This window comes from Amphiprion ocellaris, chromosome 24 (genome assembly GCF_022539595.1).
Source record: "Amphiprion ocellaris isolate individual 3 ecotype Okinawa chromosome 24, ASM2253959v1, whole genome shotgun sequence".
NCBI lineage: Eukaryota > Metazoa > Chordata > Actinopteri > Pomacentridae > Amphiprion > Amphiprion ocellaris.
Genome location: NC_072789.1, coordinates 3,791,030 through 3,815,384, shown reverse-complemented (window position 1 = coordinate 3,815,384; position 24,355 = coordinate 3,791,030). Strand labels below are relative to the sequence as shown.

Here is a 24,355-nt window from a genome sequence, read left to right as displayed (position 1 = left end):
TGACGCTTACAGGGAACATTATTTGTAGTATTTAGGCAGAACGTGTTGCGCTTGTTGTCAGGGGGACTAAATACGGCAGCGCACACGGCAGTAGCCAACGTGACAGAACAATAAAACTGGATTATTTAACTTTTTCGCGCGTTGTAGCCACATGTCATTGCTGAACGACGTCTTCTCTGTCTTGTATGGCAAGTACAATGCGTTACTTAAGGGTATTTAAGTCAAGTACGTTTCTGCGGGCACAGTTGTTCGCTTTGTAGCATCGCTTAGCTAACGGATGCTAGCCCGTCTCATAACTTCCAGCAGGTTGACCTTGTTAGCAACGCACTATTTCTCTGTAAACCGACATTTGTACTGACAACTTACATAATTTATGAGAAAACGTGACTGTGAATGTAACGTGGAAACATTTCAATAAATACACGCAAAATTTACACTATTAATTTAACGCTAGATGTAATATTTGCCATTTATTAGACTCCATCTTTAATGTTTCTATATGTTAGCGTTACTGATTGGCTATTTTTCCACACAGTGGCAATGTTAAAATAAATTACGAGAGCCACGAGTGTCTTATTTATATTTCCAGTCATTTTTGAAGTCATAAATTATTAGAAACTATGTCTGTCTACTATTAATTTAATGCTAGTTGTAATATTTACAATTCATTAGACTCCATCTTTAACGTTTCTGTATATGTTAGCGTTACTAATTAGCTATTTTTTCCATACAGTAGCAGTGCTAAGATAAATTAAGAGAGCTTCAAGTGTCTTATTCATATTTCCAATCATTTTGGCGTCATAAATTATCAGAAACTATGTCTGTCTGGGTGACAGAGGAGGTCATGAGATGGGCTGTGCGCTTTTGCAGTCGTAGGTGTCCATGGCAACAGCACAGATTCCTGCTGACATCATCAATCAAGGACACATCTTTTCCTAGTCAACAGCTAGCGCAAGTTTGTGTCTCACAGAAGAGCCAGACATCACTTTCTCAGAGTCTCATCAGTTCAGTGAGGTTCTACTCACAGGACAGGAGTCACAGTGATGGAGTTGAAGAGTTGTCGCTGCCTCCCGAGGTCCAGCTGGATGATTCAGCTTCAGAGCTGAGGACCCCCTTCTTTGACAGTCTGCGGCGCTGTGGCTCCCCATCAGATGTGTTGGACCTCACCCGTCAGTACTCGCCGACAGTTCGGCAGGTCAGCAACAGTCTCACCCACATGTGGTCCACCACCAAGAAGATGTCAGAGGAGCAGCGGCGCTACGAGCTGCAGCTGATGTTTGAGCATCCTGCGTTCGAAGAGCTGCTCCAAAAGGCCTTGAAGACTGTGGGCCACATGCGCAACGACGACGTGACGTACTCCCTCCTGAGCATGGTCAACCTGGGTGTGTCCCAGCATAGCCGTGTGGTCCAGACGTACCTTCGAGTCTGCCAGGTAGGCACTTGCATTTTTATATCAACAGCATTTATGCTTTGTTGTTTACTCAAAATGTGTCTTACTGTCCACCAACAGGAGAAACTGAATGACTTTGATGAGAAGTCTCTGTCCATTTTGGCCTCCTGTCTGGAAAATATGGAGAGCAGCACCAATGTTGATGCACTTAAGAAAGGCATGAGGTATGACTTGTTAGAAGAAGGAGCCAAAATTATAAAATATTAGATATTTAGAATGAGAGAAAGAAGAAGAGATTCCATAAATATCATGAATCACAAAGCAATGCAGTGACGTATGCTGTTGCTGTTTCGTAGGCTGGTAGTCGAGGCCCGTCTTCCCGGGATCAAGAATGTCATGACTCTCCAGACCATGATGCGTCTGCTGGGAAAAGATGCCCCACAGGACCTGAAAAGGACACTAGAGGTTAGTTTATGAGTCTTGGTTTTGACCATATTTGGCATTTATATCTCTGTGTAGCTATTCAGACATGAATAGCATTCTGATTGCTCTCAACTTACAGTCTATACCAGGGGTGTCAAACATGCGGCCTGCGGGCCAAAACCGGCCCTCAAAGTGTAAAAATTACGGAGAAGACATTAACTGCAGGTTTTTAAATTGCAAGACTGTCCATTTAAAATACTTTCTCGACCGTGACAAGTTGTTTTGATCATAAAGTAAAATACTAGATTGCTCATTGTTCTTTTGTCATTTTGTGTCTCATTTTTTGTAATATTTTGTCTTGTTTTTGTAGTTTTTTTGTGACTTATGTTGTTTGTCCCGTTTTTCTTGTTTTGTGTCTCGTTTCTGTCGTTTTATGTCTCATTTTGTAATATTTTGTCTTGTTTTTGTTGTTTTTTTTGTATGTTTGTCGTTCGTCTAATTTTTTTGTCGTTTTGTCTCGTTTTTGTCATTTTTTTGTCTCGTTTCTGTCGTTTTGAGTCTCGTTTTTGTCATTTTGAGTCTCATTTTTGTCGTTTTGTGTCTGATTTTTTGTAATATTTTGTCTTGTTTTTGTTGGTTTTTTGTATGTTTGTCTCATTGTTTTGTCGTTTTGTGTCTCGTTTTTGTCATTTTTTGTCTCGTTTCTGTCGTTTTGAGTCTCGTTTTTGTCATTTTGAGTCTCATTTTTGTCGTTTTGTGTCTGATTTTTGTAATATTTTGTCTTGTTTTGTTTTTTGTGTGACTTGTCGTTTGTCTCATGTTGTCACTTTGCGTCTTGTTTCTGTCATTCTGCTTAGCAGTGCTTGATTTGGCTTGATATTTGCTGAATTAGTTTACATTTTAGTACATTTACTACTTCTTAAAGGTGGGATATGTGATTCTAATCCATACTTTTTGTTTCCTGTGTACAAACACAGGAGATTTACAGCCATTTACAGCCTTGTGTGGATCAGTTTGACCCCTTTGTTTCCCATTTACAGTGTCCTATGCATATACATAGTCATAAAGAGGACAGAGGGAAAGGGACAGTGATACATGCTGACTAGTTACATATCTTGAGTTTTCCTCCTCCAGAATCACAGACTTTACCTTGAACAGTCAGTAGTAAATAACCAGTTTCTTTTCCGTTCCTTGTTGTCATTTGTTCTGCTGGTTCCAGAAAAAGGCCTTATCAATGACTGATCAGTTCACCCTTCCCAACACCCAATACATGATCTTCACCATGGCAACGATGGGTTTCTACTCCAAACCGCTGATGGATCTCTGCAGTAAAAAAATCGCAGGTAAATGTGCTTAAACTTTTCTCCAAATTCAAGACAATACATGGATATCATAAGGAGTAACGACGGGAGGTTTTGCAGTCATCAGCATCATTACTGAATGTCTTTTTTCCACATCTCTGTTAGAAGACTTCCATGGAATCCCCTTCAACAGACTGTACAGAGTGCTGCAGTCCTATAAGGAGCTGCTCTACAGAAACGGAGATCTGCTCACTGGCCTTTCAGAATATGTTGCTTCCACACTGGATGTATGGACCAACAAACAGGTGCTGCAACAGACAACTGTCCTTACACCTTTTGTGTTTTAGACCTCCTGTTGTCCTCATTTACGAGCACCAAAAAATACTGTTTCCTTCTCTGAAAACAATCCAAAAATTCTGCAAAAAAATTCCCAACATTTCTGAAAATTTGCAAAACCTTCAGGAAGAAAATTCCAATAATTCCTGAAAAGTTTCCCTTAAAAGTTTTATTGAAAAAAATCCCCCAAATTTGGCAAGAAAATTCTTAAACATTTTCGTAAATATTTTCAAAAAATGAGTAAAAATCTAAAGATATCTAAAAATATCTAAAGTGATTCCATATATATCAGTAAAACTTCTAATATTTTCCTTAAGAACATTCACATAAAAATCAACCAAAATCCAGCGAAATTTTTATGTGAATGTTGTGAAAGAAAAATTTTTAACATTTCTTTTTTTCCACCAAAAAAGATTTCCCAAAAAATGTTGAAAATGTGGACATCAGAAGTTTCACTGTGAAAATATTTTTTTTCCCCCACATTTTCAAACTTTAAAACAGGTCAATTTTGACCTGCAGGACGACGCGAGGGTTAAACATGATGTTTATCCACCATGTGCGGCTTTATAAACCAGGGGTGTCAAATATGTCTCCAGCATTTATGGAGGCAAAAGCGGCCCTCCAGAGGGTCCAATCCAGCCAAAAGTGTAAAAATTACAGAGAAGACATGAACTGCAAATTGTAAATTTGTAAAACTATGAATTTAAAATAATTTTGAAACCATGACAAGTTGATTTGATCATAAAGTAAAATGTAGATTGCTCTTTGTTCTTTTGTCATTTTGTGTCTCATTTTTGTGATATTTTGTCTTGTTTTTTGTTGTTTTTTTTTGTTTGACTTTTGTTGTTTGTCTCATGTTTTTGTTGTTTTGTTTCTTGTTTTTGTCATTTTGTGCTTCCATTTTGTCTCGCTTGTGTTTTTTTTGTCTTATTTTTGTCATTTTGTGTTTTGCTTTAATTAATGTTTTATATCGTTTCTGTCGTTTTGCGTTTTTTTGTCTCGCTTGTATTCTTAGTCTACTTTTTTCGGTTTTGTTTCTCGCTTTTGTCATTTTTGGTCTTGTTTGTGTCATTTGTGTAATTTTTTTGTCTTATTTTTGTTGCTTGTCCATCTTTTTGTCGCTTTGTAACTTTTTTGTCTCATTTTTTTGCCCCTTTTTTGTTTTGTTTCATGTCATTTTCTCATTTTGCATCAGATTTTTGTAATAGTTTGTCTTGTTTTTTTGTCTTTCTTTGTCTGATTTTTGTCATTTTGATCATAAAGTTAAATACGACATCATTCAGTTCCAGATAGCTGTGACTAAATGTTTTGTAGCTTTATAGACACTCTGTGATCTGGAAGTTGTAATGTGGAAATGATAAACTGAGACATAATGTTTTTGAAATTGAATTTATTTTTCTTCTGAAATTTCAGGTTGTTCATAATGTTTGGTAAAAAGAAAATTCCTTAAATGTGAACATCTTCAGAATGAACTTTTTTGCACTAAAACAAAGGAAACATTTGGAATTGTGGTTATTTATAGGTTATTATGCTGTGATTTTACTGATCGCTTGAGATCAAATTTGGCTGAATGCGGCCCCTGAACTAGAATGAGTTTGACACCCCTGCTATAAACTAAAGAATTTTATCTTCTACAAACTCATGTTAGAGTAGAACTAAAGATCTGACATTAACCTGTACCTTTGCTCGTCTTTAGGTGCTGCTCTTTCTGTCGATATTTGAGGAGCTCGCCTTCTGTCCTGATGCTTTAATGGAGGCGTATGCTGAGAAAGTGATCTCCAACCCTGATGTCCTGGCACTGAAAGACCTCTCTTGCGTCCTCAAGGTGTTCTCCTCTCTGAACTATGACGTGCGGCACCAAAGACAACAGTATGTCAGCAACATATGTCCAGCATTTATGGGTTTACTCATGCTAATGTCACTTATTTAGGGTTTCAGAGAGATTGGCCAAGAGTGATAAACACCTGATTTTTCCATTTGAAGATAATGCAATTCAAATGTATGAGTTTTCATTTATAAAACAGTCATTGGAACAGAAGATCATTGCTGTTTTAAAGAGGACGTTCACACGCTTCAAAAATATGTGCATATTGGCCAGTTTTTTATAGATTCATGGTACTTCAGTCACTCTCAAGAATAAAATGGAATTTAGCAAGTTACTTAACGAGTAAATTACTGCTTCTCTCGAGATTTGATGATACTTTTTGCTGCTGCAGGTTCCTGGATAGTCTCAGTCACGCCCTGAGCTCCTATCTGCCCAAGATGCCTGCATTCACGTTGTTAAAGGCTGTTTACTGTCTCTGCCTGCTGGGCCACTTCCCCTCTGCACCGCTGGAGCAGCTCCTGCACAGCAGCACACTGGAGCAGCTTGAGGGTAACACAACGAACACACTGCGTGCACAATCTGGAAAGTGTCATCCAGGGGTGTCAAACTCATTTTAGTTCAGGAGCCACATTCAGCCCAATTTCAACTCAAGTGGGCCGGAGCAAAAAAATACGTTCCGAGAATGTTCACATTTAAGGAATTATTGTTTTACAAAACATCATGAAAAACCAGAAATTTCTTGAGAAAAATTAATTCAGTTTCAGCAATATTATACCTGAGTTTATCATTTACACATTACAACTTACAGATCAGTGTTTTTACAAATGAACAAAGCATTTAGTCACAGGTATCTGGAATTGAATGATATATTTTTTTACTTGATGATCAAAATGACAGAAGTCAGACAAAAAAAAGACAAAAAAAACAACAAAAGCAAGACAAAATATTGCAAAATGAGACACAAAGTGACAAAAGAACAATGAACAATCTAGTATTTTAAAAATGACAAAAACAAGAAAACAGCAAAAACATGAGACAAAAAAATTAGACAAAAAAGTTGCAAAAGTGACAAAAAAAATGGACAAACGACAAAAACGAGGCAAAAAAAATGACAAAAACCAGAAACAAAACAACAAAAACATGAGACAAACAACAAAAGTCAGACCAAAAAACATGCAAAACAACAAAAACAAGACAAAATATTCCAAAAATAAGACACAACATCACTAAAGAACAATGAACAATCTAGTATTTTACTTTATGATCAAAACAACTTGTCATGGTCTAGAAATTGTTTTAAATTTATAGTTTTACTAATTTACAATCTGCAGTTAATGTCTTCTCTGTAATTTTTACACTTTACAAAGTCGTCCCACGGGCCAGATTGGACCCTCTGGAGGGCCGGTTTTTGCCCGCGGGCCGCATGTTTGACACCCCTGGTGTAATCTGTCTTTACAACCTCCTCCTCTATTTTCCTTGTGCTTGGATTTTTGAGTTTCGTCCATCTGAAGGTCCTATTTTTCCCCCCAGGATCAAAGTTTGCAAAGAGCCGGGAGAGAATGTTTCAGACGGTGGACTTGTGTCTCCGTCTTGACCGTCCTCCTCTCCCTCAGCCCCTGACTGTCCCTACGTCTGTGATGGGAGACGCCAGTTCCAGCAGCCAGACAGTCAACTCACGGCTCTCACAGGGACTGCAGAGTTTGATGGGCGATGAAGCGGATACGATGCTGCAGGAAATGGTGTTGGTGGAGAACTCCTATCTCATAGGTAAACACCGAATCTTTGAGGAAAGAAGAACTTATAGGTTCAGGTGGTGATTTGTGGTAAAGCAGATGCATCTGAGTATCACTGTTTTTACTCATCTTACTGCAGGAATGCAGGACAAACAAGCTGAGAAGCAGCTTTTTCCCATCAGACTCCTGAACTCAAAACACCTGAAAACCTCGCACAGTGTCACTTTTAACCCTCGTGTCGTCCTGCGGGTCAAATTGACCCGTTTTAAAGTTTGAAAATGTGGGGGAAAAAATATATTTTCACAGTGAAACTTCTCATGTCCACATTTTCAACATTTTTGGGAAATCTTTGAACAGTTTGTGGTGGGGAAAAAAGAAGTTAAAAATGTTTCTTAAGAACATTCACCAAAAAATTCAGCCAAAATCCAGCAAATTTCACTGGATTTTGATTGATTTTTATGTGAACGTTCTTAAAGAAAATATTACTAGTTTTACTGATATATATGGAATCACTATAGATATTTTTAGGATTTTTTTTGAAGATTTTTACTCATTTTTTTGAAAATATTTGCAAGAATTTTCTTGCCAAATTTGGGGTATTTTTTAAAAATAAAACTTTAAGGGAAACTTTTAAGGGATTATTGGAATCTTTTTGCTGAATTTTTGGATTTTTTTCAGACAAGGAAACCATATTTTTTGGTGCCCGTAAATTAGGACAGCAGGAGGGTTAAAGAATCTTATAAAATAGAAGATGGATTTCATTTCATTTTTCAGTTCCTGTTTGAATCGAAGAAGTCAATTGAAAGTTGTTTACTCTTTTACTTTTTTGCTCTTAAGCTGAGCATTTGTATGCTTCAGAAAATAGCGCTGTGATGCCAGTAAGCGTCTGTGTTTGTGTGTTTTCAGACGGTGTTATAACCAAACCGCTGCCAAACCAAACCTGTCGGACTGAAGCGAGCAGCTGTGCAGGAGTCGAGGGTTCCCCAGCAGAGAGCAATCAAAGGTAAGTTATTATCACCAGACTGACTCTTGAACAAACCTGCTGCTGCGTTTTATTTGTGCATTTTATTTCCGATTCAAAAATGCTTCTGTCATGCTTGGTGACGCTTTAAGAGCAGGTGCAGAGGATATTTGGACTTTCTGTTCCGACAGATGCTGTTATCGTCAACATCAAATATCTGATTTCACAGCTTTGCATGCAGCAAAGCTCATACAGTTTACATTTCACATGAAGACAGTTACTGTAGTGGAATATTTTTTGGGTGCGATATGCTAAAAGTAAAAGTTGATATAATTACGGCAAATGCTGTTAGTCTGAAGACCACAGTTAACCCTCCTGTTGTCCTCATTTACAGACACCAAAAAAATATTGTTTCCTTCTCCGAAAAAAAATTCAAAAATTCAGCAAAAAAGTATTCTCCAAATTTCTGAAAATTTGCTAAACCTTCAGGAAGAAAATTTAAAATTTTCCTTAAAAATTTATTTTAAAAAAATCTTGTGAATATTTTTTAAAAATGAGTAAAAATCTTCCAAAAAAAAATCCTGAAAAATATCTAAAGTGAGTACATATATATCAGTAAAACTTCTAATATTTTCTTTAAGAACATTCACGACAATTTTTTTTTTGTGAATGTTCTTAAAGAAACATTTTTTTTACATTTCTTTTTTCCACCAAAAAAATATTGAAAAATTTCCCAAAAATGTTGAAAATGTGGACATCAGAAGTTATTTTTTTCCGCATTTTCAAACTTTAAAATGGCTTAATTTGACCTGCAGGATGATATGAGGGTTAAAGCATATCTATGAAATACATAATGATGAATATCACAAAGTATAGTATACATGCTTTTTAGAAAATGATAGAACATAATGGTGTAAACTTAAATCAGTGTAACTTTTAAAAGAGGGGTATCAGAAACATAACAGTTCATAAAAGTATAATACGCATGAAATCTGTCTCAAAATAATAGGGCAAAGTTTGAACATGTCTGGGCATGTTCTCTGTAAAACATGACCTGGGCCAATATATCATTTTTTTGTATCATAGTTGATATTTTTGCTGTTTTCAGGCCTAAAATCAATATGACTGCCTATAACCAAACACCACATGGCATTTTTAGAGAAAGATTCTTCTAAATATTATATATACAATTGAGTAAAATTGAAATTGAAAGTTATTTATAAAGATATTGTAGTAAATCTGTTGACATGCCATAAATCCACACTTGACTCACACACTACTTTATATTAAATAACTCAGAAAGCCTTGGAGTCTGGCCAGTCATTTCTTATATAAATGTATAAAAATGCTTGAAACGATAAGAAACTTTCACATAGATTTTCATAAAGTTGCATCTGTGTGCTGATGTAGTGTACATCTAGTTATTATCAGCTTTAGAAATGGGATATATTCAGGGTTAAATTAAAGCTCCATCTCCTTCAGTATCACAGCATCACCTTCTAAGTCTTGAGATCTGCTCTCGGTAACTGTTGCCTTCTTTTCTTTGACTTCATCAAACAGCTTTAGCACTGCAGGATTCATACCGTTTAAAAACAGAGTGTGCCATTTATACAGTTGGCACAGCAGCAACAGCTTCATCTATTATTTACATCTTCTGACGTGTCCTTGTATCACACTTCTTAACCTTAAATGCGTTTCTACAAGCAAACAGATTTAGAGCTATTGTGCACAGATTCACAGTCATGAGAAGCCAAGTGGTCACAATCAATACAGGCTTTTTTCTTCTCAGCAGAAGTGCTTTTATTGTGGAGAAAAACTGGAAATGAAGGCAAAAGACAGGCAGGCTAACATTGAAAGCAGTTTTTTACGTTAAGCCTTTGAGTTGCTGTAGATATTTTAGCTGGATCCATGCGGCGATATGTGTGTTTTTATACATAGCAGAAATATCAGTGTTTATTGAATTATCAATTAAATGCAAATAATATCAAGTCAAGAAATAGAAATGGAAAAAATAGTCTGTATTTGGAGTGTTATATTACTGTCCCTTGGGACTTCACAGTGTTTGTTTAGGGGTTACCTTTTTTTTTATCTCCATCCAAACTACTAAAAATTACAGAAAGTACAAAAATATATAAATATATATGAGAATATTCGTGGTTATCTGGCTACATAGTTAGATTTGCTTTGAAATTGTGACTCTGAAATGTCGCCATAGAGCTCAATAGAGTTTGTTGGAATTTTCAAAATGACATTTAGAAAATTTGATTGTTGTTACCATTACTGTTTTCCTAGAACTACTTTCTCCTGAAGGAATGGTCTCTTCATCTACTCTCTGCTGTGAACCTTGAGCTCCCAAACCTCACAAATCCCAATTTAACCCCAAGATATAATATATATAAGTATTACATATTTTTATTTTAGTTTTTGTTTCATTTGAACATCTCTTATGTACAGATTTCTTCATTGTTGTCCCCTTTTTTAATCTCCAAGAGGAGCTTAACCCATAATTATTTTGTCCACATACATATTTGTTGATTGTCTATTGCTGAATTCCATGTAAAGTAGAATGTGAATGATAGTGAACTTGAACTAAAAGCAAGAAGTTGTGCAAAAGGAATGAAAAGCAACGCAAAATCCAAACTGCAACAATCATTCTGAGATCTACATTAAAGTGTGTCAAAGGAAGTCAGAAGTTTTACACTCAGTGAAAATGAAGCCGCAATCTTCTCGATCTTCTCCTTTTTCCTCTCCAGCCTCCACGCCGATCCTGTCGTCTTTGTGCCTGCATTCAAATTTTGACCTTTTTCAAACTGTTTTGTCTTGATGTTCCTAGAATCGCAGTAATTTACACACCACAGTCTGGTTTTTGCTACGGTACGTCCAATCCCCGCGGCCATCTGGCTGTGAAGATTCGACATCTGAAGATCCTGGGATATACTCCAGTCCTGGTGAGGCTTTGGTCAATAGTTCCTATCATTTCACCAAATGTTAGTTGTATTTAATCCTCCTCTGTGCCTTTTCGCTGCAAAATATTTCAGGTATCGGTTTCTGTAATTATCACAATTAGTTTAAAGTAATAGTCTCAGCTGTGTATTAGCTTTTTATTATAACACTTGGATTTCATAATCTCCAAAGCTCAAATTACAATGTGAAAATACGATATTACATTGCTGTATTTGTTCTATAACAGGGGTGTCAAACTCATTTCTTTCAGAGGCCACATTCAGCCCAATTAGATCTCAAGTGACCAGTAAAATCAGAGCTTAATAACCTATAAATAACCACAACTCCAAATATTTCCTTTTGTTTTAGTGCAAAAAAATTTAAACGTTATGAACAACCTGAAGTTCCTGAAGAAAAATAAGTGCAATTTCCACAATATCATGCCTCAGTTTATCATTTACACATTACATCTTACAGATGAGTGAAAAAACATTTAGTCACAGGTATCTGAAACTGAACAATCTAGTATTTTACTTTATGATCAAAGCAACTTAACATCTAGAAGTTATTTTAAATTTACAGTTTTACAAATTTATAATTTGCACTTAATGTCTTTCCTATAATTTTCCCACGGGCCACATTGGACCCTCTGACGGGCTGCTTTTGATCCTTCTTTAAACAACAAATCATGCTACTAATGGAAGAAGTATCAGTGTTCAGTTCGTTTCGGTGATTTTCATTCTCCTAATCCTGTTTCCCAGGTAACGGAGCAGGAGCTGCAGTATGATGAAGAGAGGACGGAGACACTCAGAGGACGGATATTTCCAGAACTCCACAGGTCAGAAACACAAACTGCAGTGGAGCAGCTGGGATCTTGACGTAAACACAGGTTTTGCTACTCAAAGAATAAGAAAATCTATTTTATGACTGTGGTGCCTGAATCACAACCTGCCAGTTAAGGAACACATGAAGTTTGATGAAAATGCTGACCTCTGATAGTAGATTGTTGTTGTCTGCACAGAAGACAGAAGGACGGAATTAGTGAGCTGTGCTCGGAAAAACTGCATGAATCATGTGTTTGTAGAAATAAAACCCACATCCTGATAAAGCCTGAAATATTTAAGCGTCTTTATGATTCAGTAAAATTTGCATGAAGTAACTTTTCTTTGCTCAAGTTTTGTAAAAGATCTGGCCTAACCGAAACGGTGTGTCAAATTTGCCGATGCTGTTGAGTTAGCTCCTAAATGAAACCAATAAAACCAGCGTGAGCGCTGCTTGCAGTAACTGCATAGAAACTGCAAGGTGAGCAAGGTAAAAGGTGGGTGGAGTCCCTTTGAAGCGGCTACATCTGCAGAACGCACCAAGGAGGAAAATAAGTCGCGGGAGGAAGACAGGAAACCGTGCAGATTGTTATTGTTTGAAGTGTTCTCCGCTCCTCGTCGTATATCTGCTTCTCATCAGCCTCTGCGACGGTGTCTGAGAACGCAATCTGACGTTTGTTTTCATGGAAATAAAAGCCTGTAAGCGTGAAACAGAGGCACAAGGCAGTTGTAATCACTTAGTGTGATCTTTGAATGTTTCTAGAGGCCTGTAAGGGCTATTATATTTGTTGAAAAATGTCAACACACAGATTAGGAAGCCCTTTAAATGTGGTTAAATCCCCCTCTGTGAGGCAGCACCTTCTCTTTCGACCACAGAGATAGGGGTTTCTAATGACACATCTAAATGTGTGAGAAAGACCTCGAGAGTGAAACAGGAGGTGAGTAAAACCAGAACTGCAGGGTGTTTTTTTCTTCGACTTTCATTTCATACAGCCACAAGTGTAAAAAAAGAACTGCTACTTTTGCCGCGTAGGCACAGAACGACTACAGTGTTGACGACGGAATACAGAATACAGCAACAACACGAAACGCTCTCAGTAAATGTCCTGTTCAGAATATGCTACTACAAGGACGCCCCGTCTGTTTGTGTCTAATAGATGTACAAATGATCCGGTGGAGGAATCAGAAGTATCGTGGGATGGGATTCTGAACCCCTCTCTTCTTCTTGTTGCCCCTGGGTGCTCTGGGTTTGGTGTTAATGTAGTCGCTCTGGCAATCCGTCTTCTTCAGCTTCATCTGTTGGGGCACACAAAGTCAAATGAGCAAATTTCAGTCAATTTCAGTCATTTCAATTTGATCTCAAGTGGGCCAGAGCAGTGAAATCACAGCATAATAGAGAAACAAAATGAGAAAAAATTACGGCTCAAAGCGAAACAAAAAAAATGGAAAAAAAGAAGACATAAATCACACAAACAAGACAAAAATAACAAAAAAGAAACAAAATGACAAAAAATGAGACAAAGCGAAATAAAAAAGCGAAAAAAATGGACAAAAGAAGACAAAAAAATCACACAAATGAGACAAAAATGACAAAAAAGAAACAAAACAACAAAAACATGAAACAACTAAAAAAGAAAGACAAAAAAAAACAAAAACAGGACAAAATACTACAAAAAAGGCACAATGTGACAATTGAGAAATAAAATGACAAAAAATTGAGACAAATGACACAAAACAAAACAAAAAACTGACAAAAATTTAATTTAAAACTTACAAAGCGACAAAAAAATGAACAAAAACAAGACAAAAAGTTACACCAATGACACAAACGAGACAAAAATGGCAAAAAACGAAACAAAACGACTAAAATCAAACTACACAAGCGAGACAAAAAACAAAGGACATAATCAAAACGACAAAAACATGAGACAAACGACAAAAGTCAGACTTAAAAAAACAAAAACAAGACAAAATATTACAAAAATAAGGTGTAAAAGAAAAATGTCAATATAGTATCAAAACAACTTGTCATGGTCTAGAAATTATTTTAAATTTACAGTTTTAGAAATTTACAATTTGCAGTTAATGTCTTTTCTGGAATTTTTACACTTTACAAAGTCGTCCCGCGGGCCGGATTGGACCCTCTGGAGGGCCGGTTTTGGCCCGCGGGCCGCGTATTTGACACCCCTGGTATAGAGGGAAACTATGTTGTAGGGGACAAATGCACTGAAATCTACACCTATGCACACTCAAAGTATCAGCTGGGAGTGCTATGTACAGATAATCTGCATATATTTGATCTTGAACAGCCACTTTATATTAGCGGTAATGATGAAAATTAATGGAACATGTATTTAAATAAACACAGAGAAAACATTATAGTGTAGAGTACAGTTTAACTTCACCTTATAGAAATGTATCTGACTAAAGCATAGTTATTATACAGCATGAATTCTCAGTGATTAAAATGTTTTATTCTGTCATTTATTCTGCCAATACTTTCCTATACACACAGTACAACAAAGACACTGAGCAATAAGACTGCAGAAAAATGGAAGAAAGAAATGTGGCAGTTGTTATCCAAATTTAACCATTTAAAGTATCCCTCTATTTGATAAATCCCTGCAAAGTGTAGTGTCCCCAAAATTGTGCAATACTTGTCAAAAAACGCATTTTTTGATGATTAAAAACACAGTAATTTAGCCAACATTGTTACAAAAAATTAAAAAAAAACAAAAACGGAGCTTCCTACATATTATATGTTTACTTAAAATTACAGTCTAGACATTGAAATGACTCTAAAGTTGTCAGGCTGTTGTATTATTTCCTGCTATATTTGTATATTTGTGTAGTATTTTGTATGCTTCATTACCTCTGGGAGGTTACGTGTCTTTGGCCTATGGATAAACACAAAACAATTGCAAACATTTTCCTAATTTCTGGCAGTGGGGAGAAAGCTCAGAACCATTTTGGTGCTAAATCCAGAGCCATGTAGCTATTTTAAATAAAAAAGAAAGGAAGGAAACTGATGAAGTCCAATAAAAACATTAATAATAAGGGGATGTTTTGGGAAGTAACCGACACAACCGTTCAAAAGTTTGGGATCACCAAGTCAACTTCATGTTTTCCATGCAAACTCCCACTTTTCTCCATGTGCTAACATAACTGCACAAGTGTTTTCTAATCATCAATGAGCCTTTCAACACCATTAGCTAACACAATGTAGCATTAGAACACAGGAGTGATGGTTGCTGGAAATGTTCCTCTGTACCTCTATGGAGATATTCCATGAAACATTTCCAGCTACAATAGTCATTTACCACATTAACAATGTCTAGACTGGATTTCTGATTAGTAACCCTTAGTGACCCTAAACTTTTGAACAGTAGTGACATGTCTGTGTAGATTTTTATCCATCTTGAGAGGTTTTTTTTTTGCTTCTAATCTGAGAGAAAATCTAACAACGACACTTATCAGCTACTTACAATGCAGTCTTGAGGTTTGGCCCCAGAAAATGGCACCACTTTCAGCACCTTGAATCACCCCTGACCTGGCAGTTTCACAGCCTTTCACACCTCAAAGCATGTGAGTCGAATGGAAAATCTGTAAAACCCGGTCTGTGGCGCCTTGAGTAACACCATTTTTAACCCTTTGATGAGCAGTGTGGGTCAGGAGATACACATTTTCCATTGGATTTGGGTCACTTTTGACCCATGTTGTGCATCAAAGGCTTAAAACCGCAAATATTCATGGCATGTATTGTCTGTATGAAAATATGGCTCTTGAAGAAAGCCTGTGAGCATCTAAGTCAGTGGTGTCAAACATACATAAGACACTGAACATTGTGCGTCATAATGTGAGTCAGTACGATAGAGTTTGGTTTAGTGGAGCCTTATTATTGATGCACTGCCACAACTTTTGTGTATTTTTATGTGTAAATTTAATATATTTACAAGGCAGGGGGACAACTGAGCCTTTTCCTTAATAGTTCCCATTGTAGTTTGTATGGTGGTCTACACAGATCTAGAAATTAATGCAAATATAAACTAATTTTCTTGACGAGGATGTTTTGTATCATTTTTGTCATTTTGTGTTTGTTCTTAGTCTACTTTTTTTGGTTTTGGTTCTCGCTTTTGTCATTTTTGGTCTTGTTTGTGTCATTTGTGTAATTTTTTTGTCTTGTTTTTGTCGCTTGTCCATTTTTTGTCACTTTGTTACTTTTTTGTCTCTTTTTTGTTTTGTTTTGTGTCATTTGTCTCATTTTTTGTCATTTTGTGTCTCGTTTTTGTCATTTTACGTGTGATTTTTGTAATATTTTGTCTAATTTTTTTGTGTGACTTGTTTGTCTCATGGTTTTGTCCTTTAGTTTCTTTTTTTGTCATTTTTTGTCTTGTTTGTGTCCATTTTTTGTCGCTTTGTAACTTTAGCAAATTTTTGTCTCTTTGTTTTGTTTTGTTTCGTGTCATTTGACTCTTTTTTGTCATGTTGAGTCTGGTTTAAGTAATATTTTGTCTTGTTTTTGTCATTTTTTTGTCTTTTTTTGTCATTTTCATCATAAAGTAAAATACTACATCATTCAGTTCCAGATACCTGTGACTAAATGTTTTCTTCCTTTGTAGAAACACTGTGATCTGTAAGTTGTAATGTGTAAATGATAAACTGAGGCGTAATATTGTTCAAATTTCACTTATTTTTCTTTAGAAATTTCAGGTTCTTCATAATGTTTTGTAAAAAGATAGCTCCTTAAAAGTAAAAAATTACAGAATATACTTTTTTGGCACAAAAAAAAGGAAAAAGTGAAACAGAAATGCACATGGAGGCCGACTGTACGCCACTTTTTTCCTCCTCTATATGAAAACATGCGTCATACATGTACCGCTAGCAAGGAAACAACATGTTTCTTCTAAACTGCTTCAACAGTCAAAAGGATTTCCCCCCAAACATGCTTGAATTTTCTTTGCTGCGTCAAAAACAAGAAAGTATCTGCAAAGTTTCAAACTTTTTCCTCCTTCAGAAACCTCTTACCCAGTTGACCAAGGCGAGGACGGTGACCACGAGGCTGTAGGTGCTGAGAAGTGCCACCGCCGTGATCCAAATCCACGGATAGCTTTGGGTTTCTCTTGAATCTTGTCTTTCTGCTGTCATATTGCTGCTGTTGTGTTTACTGCTCTGGAAGCGGAATCCTGGGAAAAGGATATTTGTGAAGTTTACTGGACAGTTTGAACACACAGTTAACCCTCGTGTTGTCCTGTAACAACCTTCTGAACCGAAATCTTTTAAAGGCATGATTTCTTTTAACCCTCATGTTGTCCTGCCGGTCAAATTGACCCGTTTTAAAGTTTGAAAATGTGGGGGAAAATATATGTATTTACACAGTGAAACATCTGATGTCCACATTTTCAACATTTTTGGGAAATCTCTGAACATTTTTTGGTGGAAAAAAAGAAATGTTAAAAATGTTTCTTTAGGAACATTCACATAAAAATCAACCAGAATCCAGCAAATTTCACTGGATTTTGGTTGATTTCTTTGTGAATGTTCTTAAAGAAAATATTAGGAGTTTTACTGATATATATGTAATTATTTAGAAATTTTTTAGGATTTTTTTTGGAAGATTTTTACTCATTTTTTTGAAAATATTTACAAGATTTGTCTTGCCAAATTTGCCAAACTTTTTATTTTTTAAAAAATAAAACTTTTAAGGGAAACTTTTAAGGAATTATTGTAATTTTCTTCCTGAAGGTTTTGCAAATTTTCAAAATTTGGGATTTTTTTTTGCAGAATTTTTTGATTTTTTTTCAGACAAGGAAACAATATTTTTTGGTGCCCCTAAATAAGGACAACAGGAGGGTTAAGGACATGCTTGTGTACTTTTTGTTTGAAACGTCTGAAGGAATATTTACGTTCATCCAGCAGCAGGATCCCCTGACCACTTTCCTTTCTATACGGAGGAGGGTATGTCCTCGTGGCCGTGCAAATGTAGATCCCCTGGCTTTCAGTTGTCGCTTTAGTGAGGATGAAACCTACAGTTTTATTCTCTCTGTTTTTGTCCAGCTTCACGTCCAGCCAGCCATGTGAAATTTCCTTCCCGTACGTATCATCGTAAATCACCTCCCGGTCTTTGTAAAGGAGAAACTCCAAGTCCACGCCGGTCACATTTGGGCACGGCACCAGCACACGGATGCTGCCGTTTTCAGGGACAAAGTGAATTATAGACTCGTCTGGAGAGAAAAAATGCAACAATGATTATTTATTCTCTTGCAAACAATGCGCTGTAAGATCTGTGAATAAACAGTGGCTTGGCGAAGATGCGACAAGTGTGACTTTAATTTGTGGTAAACCCAGCCAGGATGCTTGCGTCTGACTGTAACCGACACCTTTGCAAAGGAACTTGCCTCACTAAAAGGTGCAGCTCCTGCAAAGATCAGATTTATTTGCATTTAACTCGTCTAACTGAAATGTTGAAAGCTGTCATTTCAGAGCATCTCCGCCCCCACACGGAATTTGTTTGATATCAGCATGTCTGAGCTGCATTTACGTCTTTCAGCCAGGCTCACATTTCACATGAAAAACAGAACATTTCAAAGCCATACTTGAGTCATCCGCTGACTTAAATATGACTCCAATTGTGATTCATGTTATGTGAAGCTGTTGATGCACATAACTCCATTAATTTAGTTATTCCTCTGCTTGAAATACAAAATACATGTATTTAACCAGCATTTAGATCAGAGGTGTCAAACTCATCTTAGTTCAGGTTCCACATTCAGCCCAATTTGATGTCAAATGGGCCGGACCAGTAAAATCAGAGCATGATAACCTATAAATAAAAACAAAACTCCAAATGACCAAAAACAGTAAGAAAATGACAAAAATGCGAAATAAAATGACAAAAACACAAGACAAGAGTCAGACAAGAAATGACAAAAAACAACAAAAATAAGACAAAATATTACAAAAGAGAGACACAAAATGACAAAAGAACAATGAGCAATCTAGTATTTTGCTTTATGATCAAAACAACTTGTCATGGTCTAGAAATTATTTTAAATCTATAGTTTTACAAATTTACAATTTGCAGTTCATGTCTTCTGTAATTTTTACACTTTGCAAAGTCGGGCCGGATTAGATCCTCTGGAGGGCCGCTTTTGGTCCGCGGGCCGCATGTTTGACACCCCTGATTTAAAGCCTGCTCAAGGGAAATGGCAATATCTTTGCTTAAATGTAATCTTTCCAGGTTTTATGCACCTATACTTAACCAAAGGAGACCATAGATTATTTAAAATGTCCAGTACTGATTTAAGTTTTGACACAATTAAAGTTTTACTGCACTTTTGATCATGGTGCTGACCTCAGTGTCCACAAATCAAACCAGACCGTCCCACTGTAACCACAAGTCTCTTGGATTGTCGAGCAGAAATTGTAATTTCCTTCACTTGAATACAAGTGTGTAGATTCATGGGCTCAGAGAGTGTTGGTCGTGAAGCTTCCGACTCACCATCGCAGGTGCATTTGCTCGGAGTCGCCTGAGACAACCTGCAGCTCAGGAGGATTATGAGCATCCAGCAAAATCCCATCTTCATCTCTTGGCCTGAAAGTGTGCCTCCAGCAGAACGCTTCTCTCCCTCATCACCTAAAACCCCAAGCTCCTCCATGCGACTAGAGAGTTCTGAGTCGTTGCCATCAGCGCTGCTTCCATGCACGTGTGCTTCATAACCTCTTGACTGAAGCACTCCTACAGAGAGTGAAGCAGCGACTGAAACTCACACATCCTCCCAAGAGACAAAAAAAGAAAAACATCCTGTGGCAGCGAACCGCCTCTTCTTCTCAAGTTTCCACCGTCTCGTGGAGAACCTGAGTTTTTTTGCCGTGCTAAATGTAGGTCATGTGGGGTCATGTTGGTCAACAATGGGAACACTTTTGCTCCTCTTTTAGTCTTTGCTGTCCGGGCCGGGGCTCGAACCGGCGATCTTGTAGTTTACAGAAACCATCTGTGAAGTCCTTAGAACTGAGCCTCCATGCAGAACTTGATGCAGTTTATTTTTGGTGATTTATTTGTCTTTCAATCAGGCATCTACAGTGGATAAAAAAATCTACACACCCCTGTTCAAATGCTAGGTTTTTGTGATGTAAAAAAATCACACCAAGAAAAATAATTTCACAACTTTTTCCACCTTTAATGTGATCTATAACCTGTACAACTGTTACAAAATTATAATTATCTTATGATAAAATGCTCTTTATGATTTCAAACTACTGTATAACTGTGTGACTGTGAACTCTTATAACCCAACGTGCCCAGTAAATTTCCATCATCTAACTTTGACCATGAAAGTATAACAAGTTGATCCTGCAAGCAGCCAGTTGAGCCTGTTGTCCTCATTTACAGGCACCAAAAAATATTGTTTCCTTGTCTGAAAAAAATCCAAAAATTCAGCAAAAAAAAAAATCCCCAAATTTCTGAAAATTTGCAAAACCTTCAGGAAGAAAATTCCAATAATTCCTTAAAAGTTTCCCTTGAAAGTTTTATTTTTTTTTAAAAAATCCCCCAAATTTGGCAAGAAAATTCTTGTAAATATTTTCAAAAAATAAGTAAAAATCTTCCAAAAAATCCTAAAAATATTTAAAGTGATTCCATCTATATCAGTAAAACTTCTGACATTTTCTTTAAGAACATTCACATAAAAATCAACAACAATCCACGAAATTTGCTGGATTTTGGTTGATTTTTATGTGAATGTCCTTAAGCAACATTTTTAACATTTTTTTTCCACCAAAAACTGTTCAAAAATTTCCCAAAAATGTTGAAAACATGGACATCACAAATTTCACTGTGAAAATAGATTTTTTTTTTCTCCCACATTTTCAGGCTTTAAAATGGGTCAATTTTGACCCGCAGGACGACACGAGGGTTAAAATATACAGATTATATAAAACATGTTCTGTAATATTCTGTAATCAAGTTTATTTAAATTGCACATTTTGGAACAACTGGAACTCGCTGAACATGTTATAGGAAAGGCAATCGTGTGAAATTAAAAGATGGAAAACAGGATAAATTCTAAAATGACATGTATCTAAAATATTAAAAAGAGCAACCAAAAGGTGAGATTTTTTCTAAAAGTGTCAGTAGAGGAGGAACATTTGGAGGGCAGTTCCAATGCTTTGGACTTTTGGAATCTTATGAGTCGTGACGGTTTAAGGTGGAGTGACCAAAAGTGCAATGACCCCATGTGGAAAAGTTTACTGAACACGGCGAGAAGCGCCAGCACATGTTGAAGTGACAATTATGTGGCTGCCAAAGTGTCGTTGCAGAGAAGGTACATGTAGGACAAATGAACAAGAAAGTGTCTCAATGAGTTGTTTAAAATTTAGAATTTTGGGATATTTTGCTTCAATAGCATGATTTCTCCCAGACTAATCTAAAAAAAAGTCCTCCAGAATGGACATTCAGGTGTTTATTTGACCACACGTTGTCTATTTGCGTCTGTAGATTTCGATAATAATGCACATATATAAATCCTGTTCTCTCAAAATTATTTTTTTAGCACTCTGAGTCAGAAATCTACACATCAAACTTTTCATTTTCATCAAAGCCGGATTTATCTAACAGTTTACTCATAAAAACATGGAAAAATTTGATTAAAATTTTGTTGGTGGTTGATAGTATTTTATGAATTATTGAATGATTTATTTATTATTTTTAAAATTAAGAATAAAGAATCAGCTGGCATTATACAATGTGGGAATTAATTCAAATTAGTGCACTTTTTGATAATAATACCATATTTGTATATATTTTAAAAAAAATTTTTGTCATAAAAAAACATTATTTTAAGTTATTAACGCTGTCATCTTTCTTCCTAAAGTGCAGTTTACTATTTTGTCCAGTAGGTGGCAACAAAGCATTTCATTCTGATCAGCCTCTTGCTGACTTAGTCAAAGAAAATAGTTATTCACTGCAATCTTATTTTAATTCCAGCAACCTTTCACTCTGTTAAAGTACATTTTCTTTATTTTTCATTAACCTAGAGAAGGGATTAGAGACATTTAAATGGGTGAAAATGTTTGTTCTATGTGGAAACACATGGTGACAGATTCAGTGGATTGTGAAATGAGGATTAGAGCATTTTGAAAAAGACTGTCTGTAATTCTAAGTCAGAAAATGGATGAGCGGCGGATTGACAGGTCTGTAATGCTGTGTGTCCATATGGATGACAATAATCTCCTAATCTGGAACAACATTCCCCCTTTTGTCTGGAGACAGCGGCTTTAGGTGAGCATCAACGGGAATGGAAGCTTTAGGTTACTACTGCTTTACATATTTTCATTGTCGCTTAATCAATAAAATATTTTGCAAAAACTATAAGTAATATTAGAACCATTATTAGAGATTATTGTTATTATTATTATGGTGAAACATTGTTGAGTCCAGTGAAAACTGTTGGATGAAACAGATCTGTAATATTTGGGATTATTATTATCATTATTCATAGTAGTAGTAGTTGTATTAGTAGTTGTAGTATTGCTGTTGTTGTTAGCATCTTTGAGTATATTATTTTTGTTATTTGCTTTTAATTGTAATTGTATGTTACTTAATAAATTTAATATTTTACTTAAAATATAATTGTCTTTATAAATGTTATTAGGTATTTGTTATCCTTATTGTTAATATTCTTATTATTTATATTATTATTTATATTCTTCTTATTATTATTGTTATTATTATTATTATTATTAGTAGTAGTAGTAGTAGTAGTAGTAGTGTTGTTGTTGTAATAATTATCTTTATAACCATTATTAGGCATTTTTTCTTATTATTGTTATTCTTCCTATTTTTGTTGATACTGTTATTATTATTGATATTGCTATTATTTATATTCTTATTATATTATCATTATTATTATTACTATTAGTGTTATGGTTCAGCATCTCTGAGTACATTCAATTTTTTAATTATTATTTTTATTATTTGCATTCAATTGTAATTTTATGTTTGTTACTTAATAAATTTAATATTTTGCCTAAAATAGATTTTTAAAATAACCATTATCAGGTATTTGTTCGTATTATTGTTATTATTATTTATATTGTTATTATCATTATTAGTAGTAGTGTTGTTGTTGTTGTTAAGTATCTTTGAGTACATTAAATTTTTAAATTTTTATTTATATTATTCGTGTTTAATTGTAATTTTGTGTTTGTCACTTAATAAATTTTATGTTTTACTTAAAATATAGTTATTAGGTATTTGTTCTTGTTGTTATTCTCATTATTATTGATATTGTTTTTATTATTTATATTATTATTTTTACTATATGAGTACACTGGAAAACATTCCATTAAACTAATTTAATATCACTATTGTTATTTTTGTTATTGATGTAACTGACGGGAATAACTGTTGGATGCTGATGCTGCCTTCAGTGTTTCCACAAGACTCCGACTTCGCACGCTTGACCCTGAAACAACAGCACTTCCACCTGTTCTATTTCTTTATCTACTTTACATTGATAGAGTGAGCACAGTCTGAATTGGTCAAACCGGAGGGAGCTCCTCTTCCTCTGCAGTCACCTGCCTCTCCTCGCTTAATTGCACTGTGTGTGGATATTTCCGACGGGCCTGAAGGCAGCGCAGGATCCTGGGCTGGACAGGAAACGACGGAGCCGCGCAGCGTGTCTCCTCAGCGGCGGAGGGAAGAATGGGAACAGGGCTGTGGACCGAACATGCAGACGAGGCTGGTTGTGAAAACATGAGGACAACGGGACGATTTTAACCAACATCCTACTCAAGAAAACAAATAATTCCACCTTTAAATATCGGGAGTTTTTCTTCTGTTTTCCCCCTGTGAGCGTATTTGCTCCCACTGGAGACCACCTTAGAAGAGAGGACCCTCTTTGTGAATTCACTGTAAGTGGAATTTTCTTTACTATTTTTTGGTGTATTTTAACCCTCTATTGCTTTTGTTTGTCTCCTTTAAAATAAAATACTCATTAAGGGGAAAAATGTCAACTATAAACAGGCTGAATGCCAGTTATTTTCCAACAGCCCATCCTACACTGTATCCTCCGGAAGGGACGAAGGAGTAAATTACTTCATAAAAACTGACAAAAGCACTTGATATTTTAAAAAAAACAGCCCTTTATTGTCCTGTTGGATAAAATGTGCTTTGAATGGGGGGTCCGTGTGGCCCCTCTGCGGCCATTGAACAGCCCTTTTTCGGGGAGGGGGTGTGCAGCGTTTGGGCCGACTGGGAAAAGGGCCGCAGCTTTTCACGCGAGTGACAATTAAACACGAGCCTATTGTTGTTATTATTCTTGTTCTTATTACCTGGGAATACTTGTCAGTTTGTCTGCTCCCAAATAAAACCATGGGAGTCTTGTGTGGGGGTATTTAAACGTTAATTATTCTCCCCTGCATCCAGCTAAACAGAAAGATGTGTGAGCTAGTCTCCACCCTGTTTAGCGGGAGGAGGCTATCGGGCTCCGGGTAATGGTCGTTGGTTGTTGTTGCGCTGTTTGTATGTCGCCGGTGCGTTTGTGAAAAAGCTTTTTTCTTGCCTTTAACAACATGTAAGATGAGTAAACGCGTTAAAGTGTGAGTGGAGTGAGCTCATTAGCGG

The 24,355-nt window shown here is 36.1% G+C and overlaps 3 protein-coding genes across 8 annotated transcripts in view; 2 read left to right on the top strand and 1 right to left on the bottom strand.

Annotated features, from left to right (window-relative positions):
* The first annotated feature begins 53 nt into the window (after positions 1-53).
* fastkd2 (FAST kinase domains 2) lies at positions 54-12,028 on the top strand. Of its 2 annotated transcripts, XM_023270544.3 has the most exons (11): positions 55-1,432; positions 1,511-1,614; positions 1,747-1,855; positions 3,033-3,156; positions 3,280-3,419; positions 5,147-5,319; positions 5,667-5,824; positions 6,806-7,042; positions 7,915-8,011; positions 10,803-10,917; positions 11,674-12,028. In XM_023270544.3, the coding sequence occupies exons 1-11, from the start codon at positions 818-820 to the stop codon at positions 11,788-11,790; spliced, it is 1,989 nt and encodes a 662-aa protein (XP_023126312.2). In that variant the 5' UTR covers positions 55-817; the 3' UTR covers positions 11,791-12,028. The 2 variants fall into 2 exon arrangements, with proteins under 2 accessions (XP_054864416.1, XP_023126312.2); XM_055008441.1 differs by lacking the exons at positions 10,803-10,917; positions 11,674-12,028 and adding an exon at positions 10,723-10,783 and having other exon boundaries at positions 54-1,432.
* Positions 12,029-12,671: 643 nt separating this feature from the next.
* On the bottom strand, positions 12,672-19,470 carry si:dkey-1h24.6 (T-cell-specific surface glycoprotein CD28). The gene is made up of 4 exons (XM_023270545.3): positions 19,232-19,470; positions 17,637-17,954; positions 16,759-16,916; positions 12,672-13,029 (listed from the first exon to the last, which is right to left on the bottom strand). Exons 1-4 carry the CDS (start codon positions 19,386-19,388, stop codon positions 12,916-12,918), a joined length of 747 nt encoding a protein of 248 aa, XP_023126313.2. The 5' UTR covers positions 19,389-19,470; the 3' UTR covers positions 12,672-12,915.
* A 3,892-nt stretch (positions 19,471-23,362) lies between these two features.
* raph1b (Ras association (RalGDS/AF-6) and pleckstrin homology domains 1b) overlaps positions 23,363-24,355 on the top strand; it is a 56,613-nt gene continuing 55,620 nt past the window's right edge. For 2 of the 5 annotated variants that reach the window (XM_055008182.1, XM_055008180.1), the window contains exon 1: positions 23,363-23,643. The gene's annotated coding sequence lies outside the window, so the exon portion shown is untranslated. The remainder of the gene's footprint in view (positions 23,644-24,355) is intronic. The other 3 variants (XM_055008183.1, XM_055008181.1, XM_055008184.1) reach the window with 2 other exon arrangements.

What these genes read in the sequence shown, in the direction of transcription:
- fastkd2 (XM_023270544.3), top strand. Translation starts at nt 818, where the DNA reads ATGTCTGTCTGGGTGACAGAGGAGGTCATGAGATGGGCTGTGCGCTTT. An exon ending in GCACTTAAGAAAGGCATGAG is followed by an intron (nt 1,615 to 1,746) that starts GTATGACTTGTT and finishes GCTGTTTCGTAG; the next exon opens with GCTGGTAGTCGAGGCCCGTC. An exon ending in ACCTGAAAAGGACACTAGAG is followed by an intron (nt 1,856 to 3,032) that starts GTTAGTTTATGA and finishes TGCTGGTTCCAG; the next exon opens with AAAAAGGCCTTATCAATGAC.
- si:dkey-1h24.6 (XM_023270545.3), bottom strand. Translation starts at nt 19,388, where the DNA reads ATGGAGGAGCTTGGGGTTTTAGGTGATGAGGGAGAGAAGCGTTCTGCT. An exon ending in GAGCAAATGCACCTGCGATG is followed by an intron (nt 17,955 to 19,231) that starts GTGAGTCGGAAG and finishes TTTTCTCTCCAG; the next exon opens with ACGAGTCTATAATTCACTTT. An exon ending in GATCCTGCTGCTGGATGAAC is followed by an intron (nt 16,917 to 17,636) that starts GTAAATATTCCT and finishes TCCTTTTCCCAG; the next exon opens with GATTCCGCTTCCAGAGCAGT.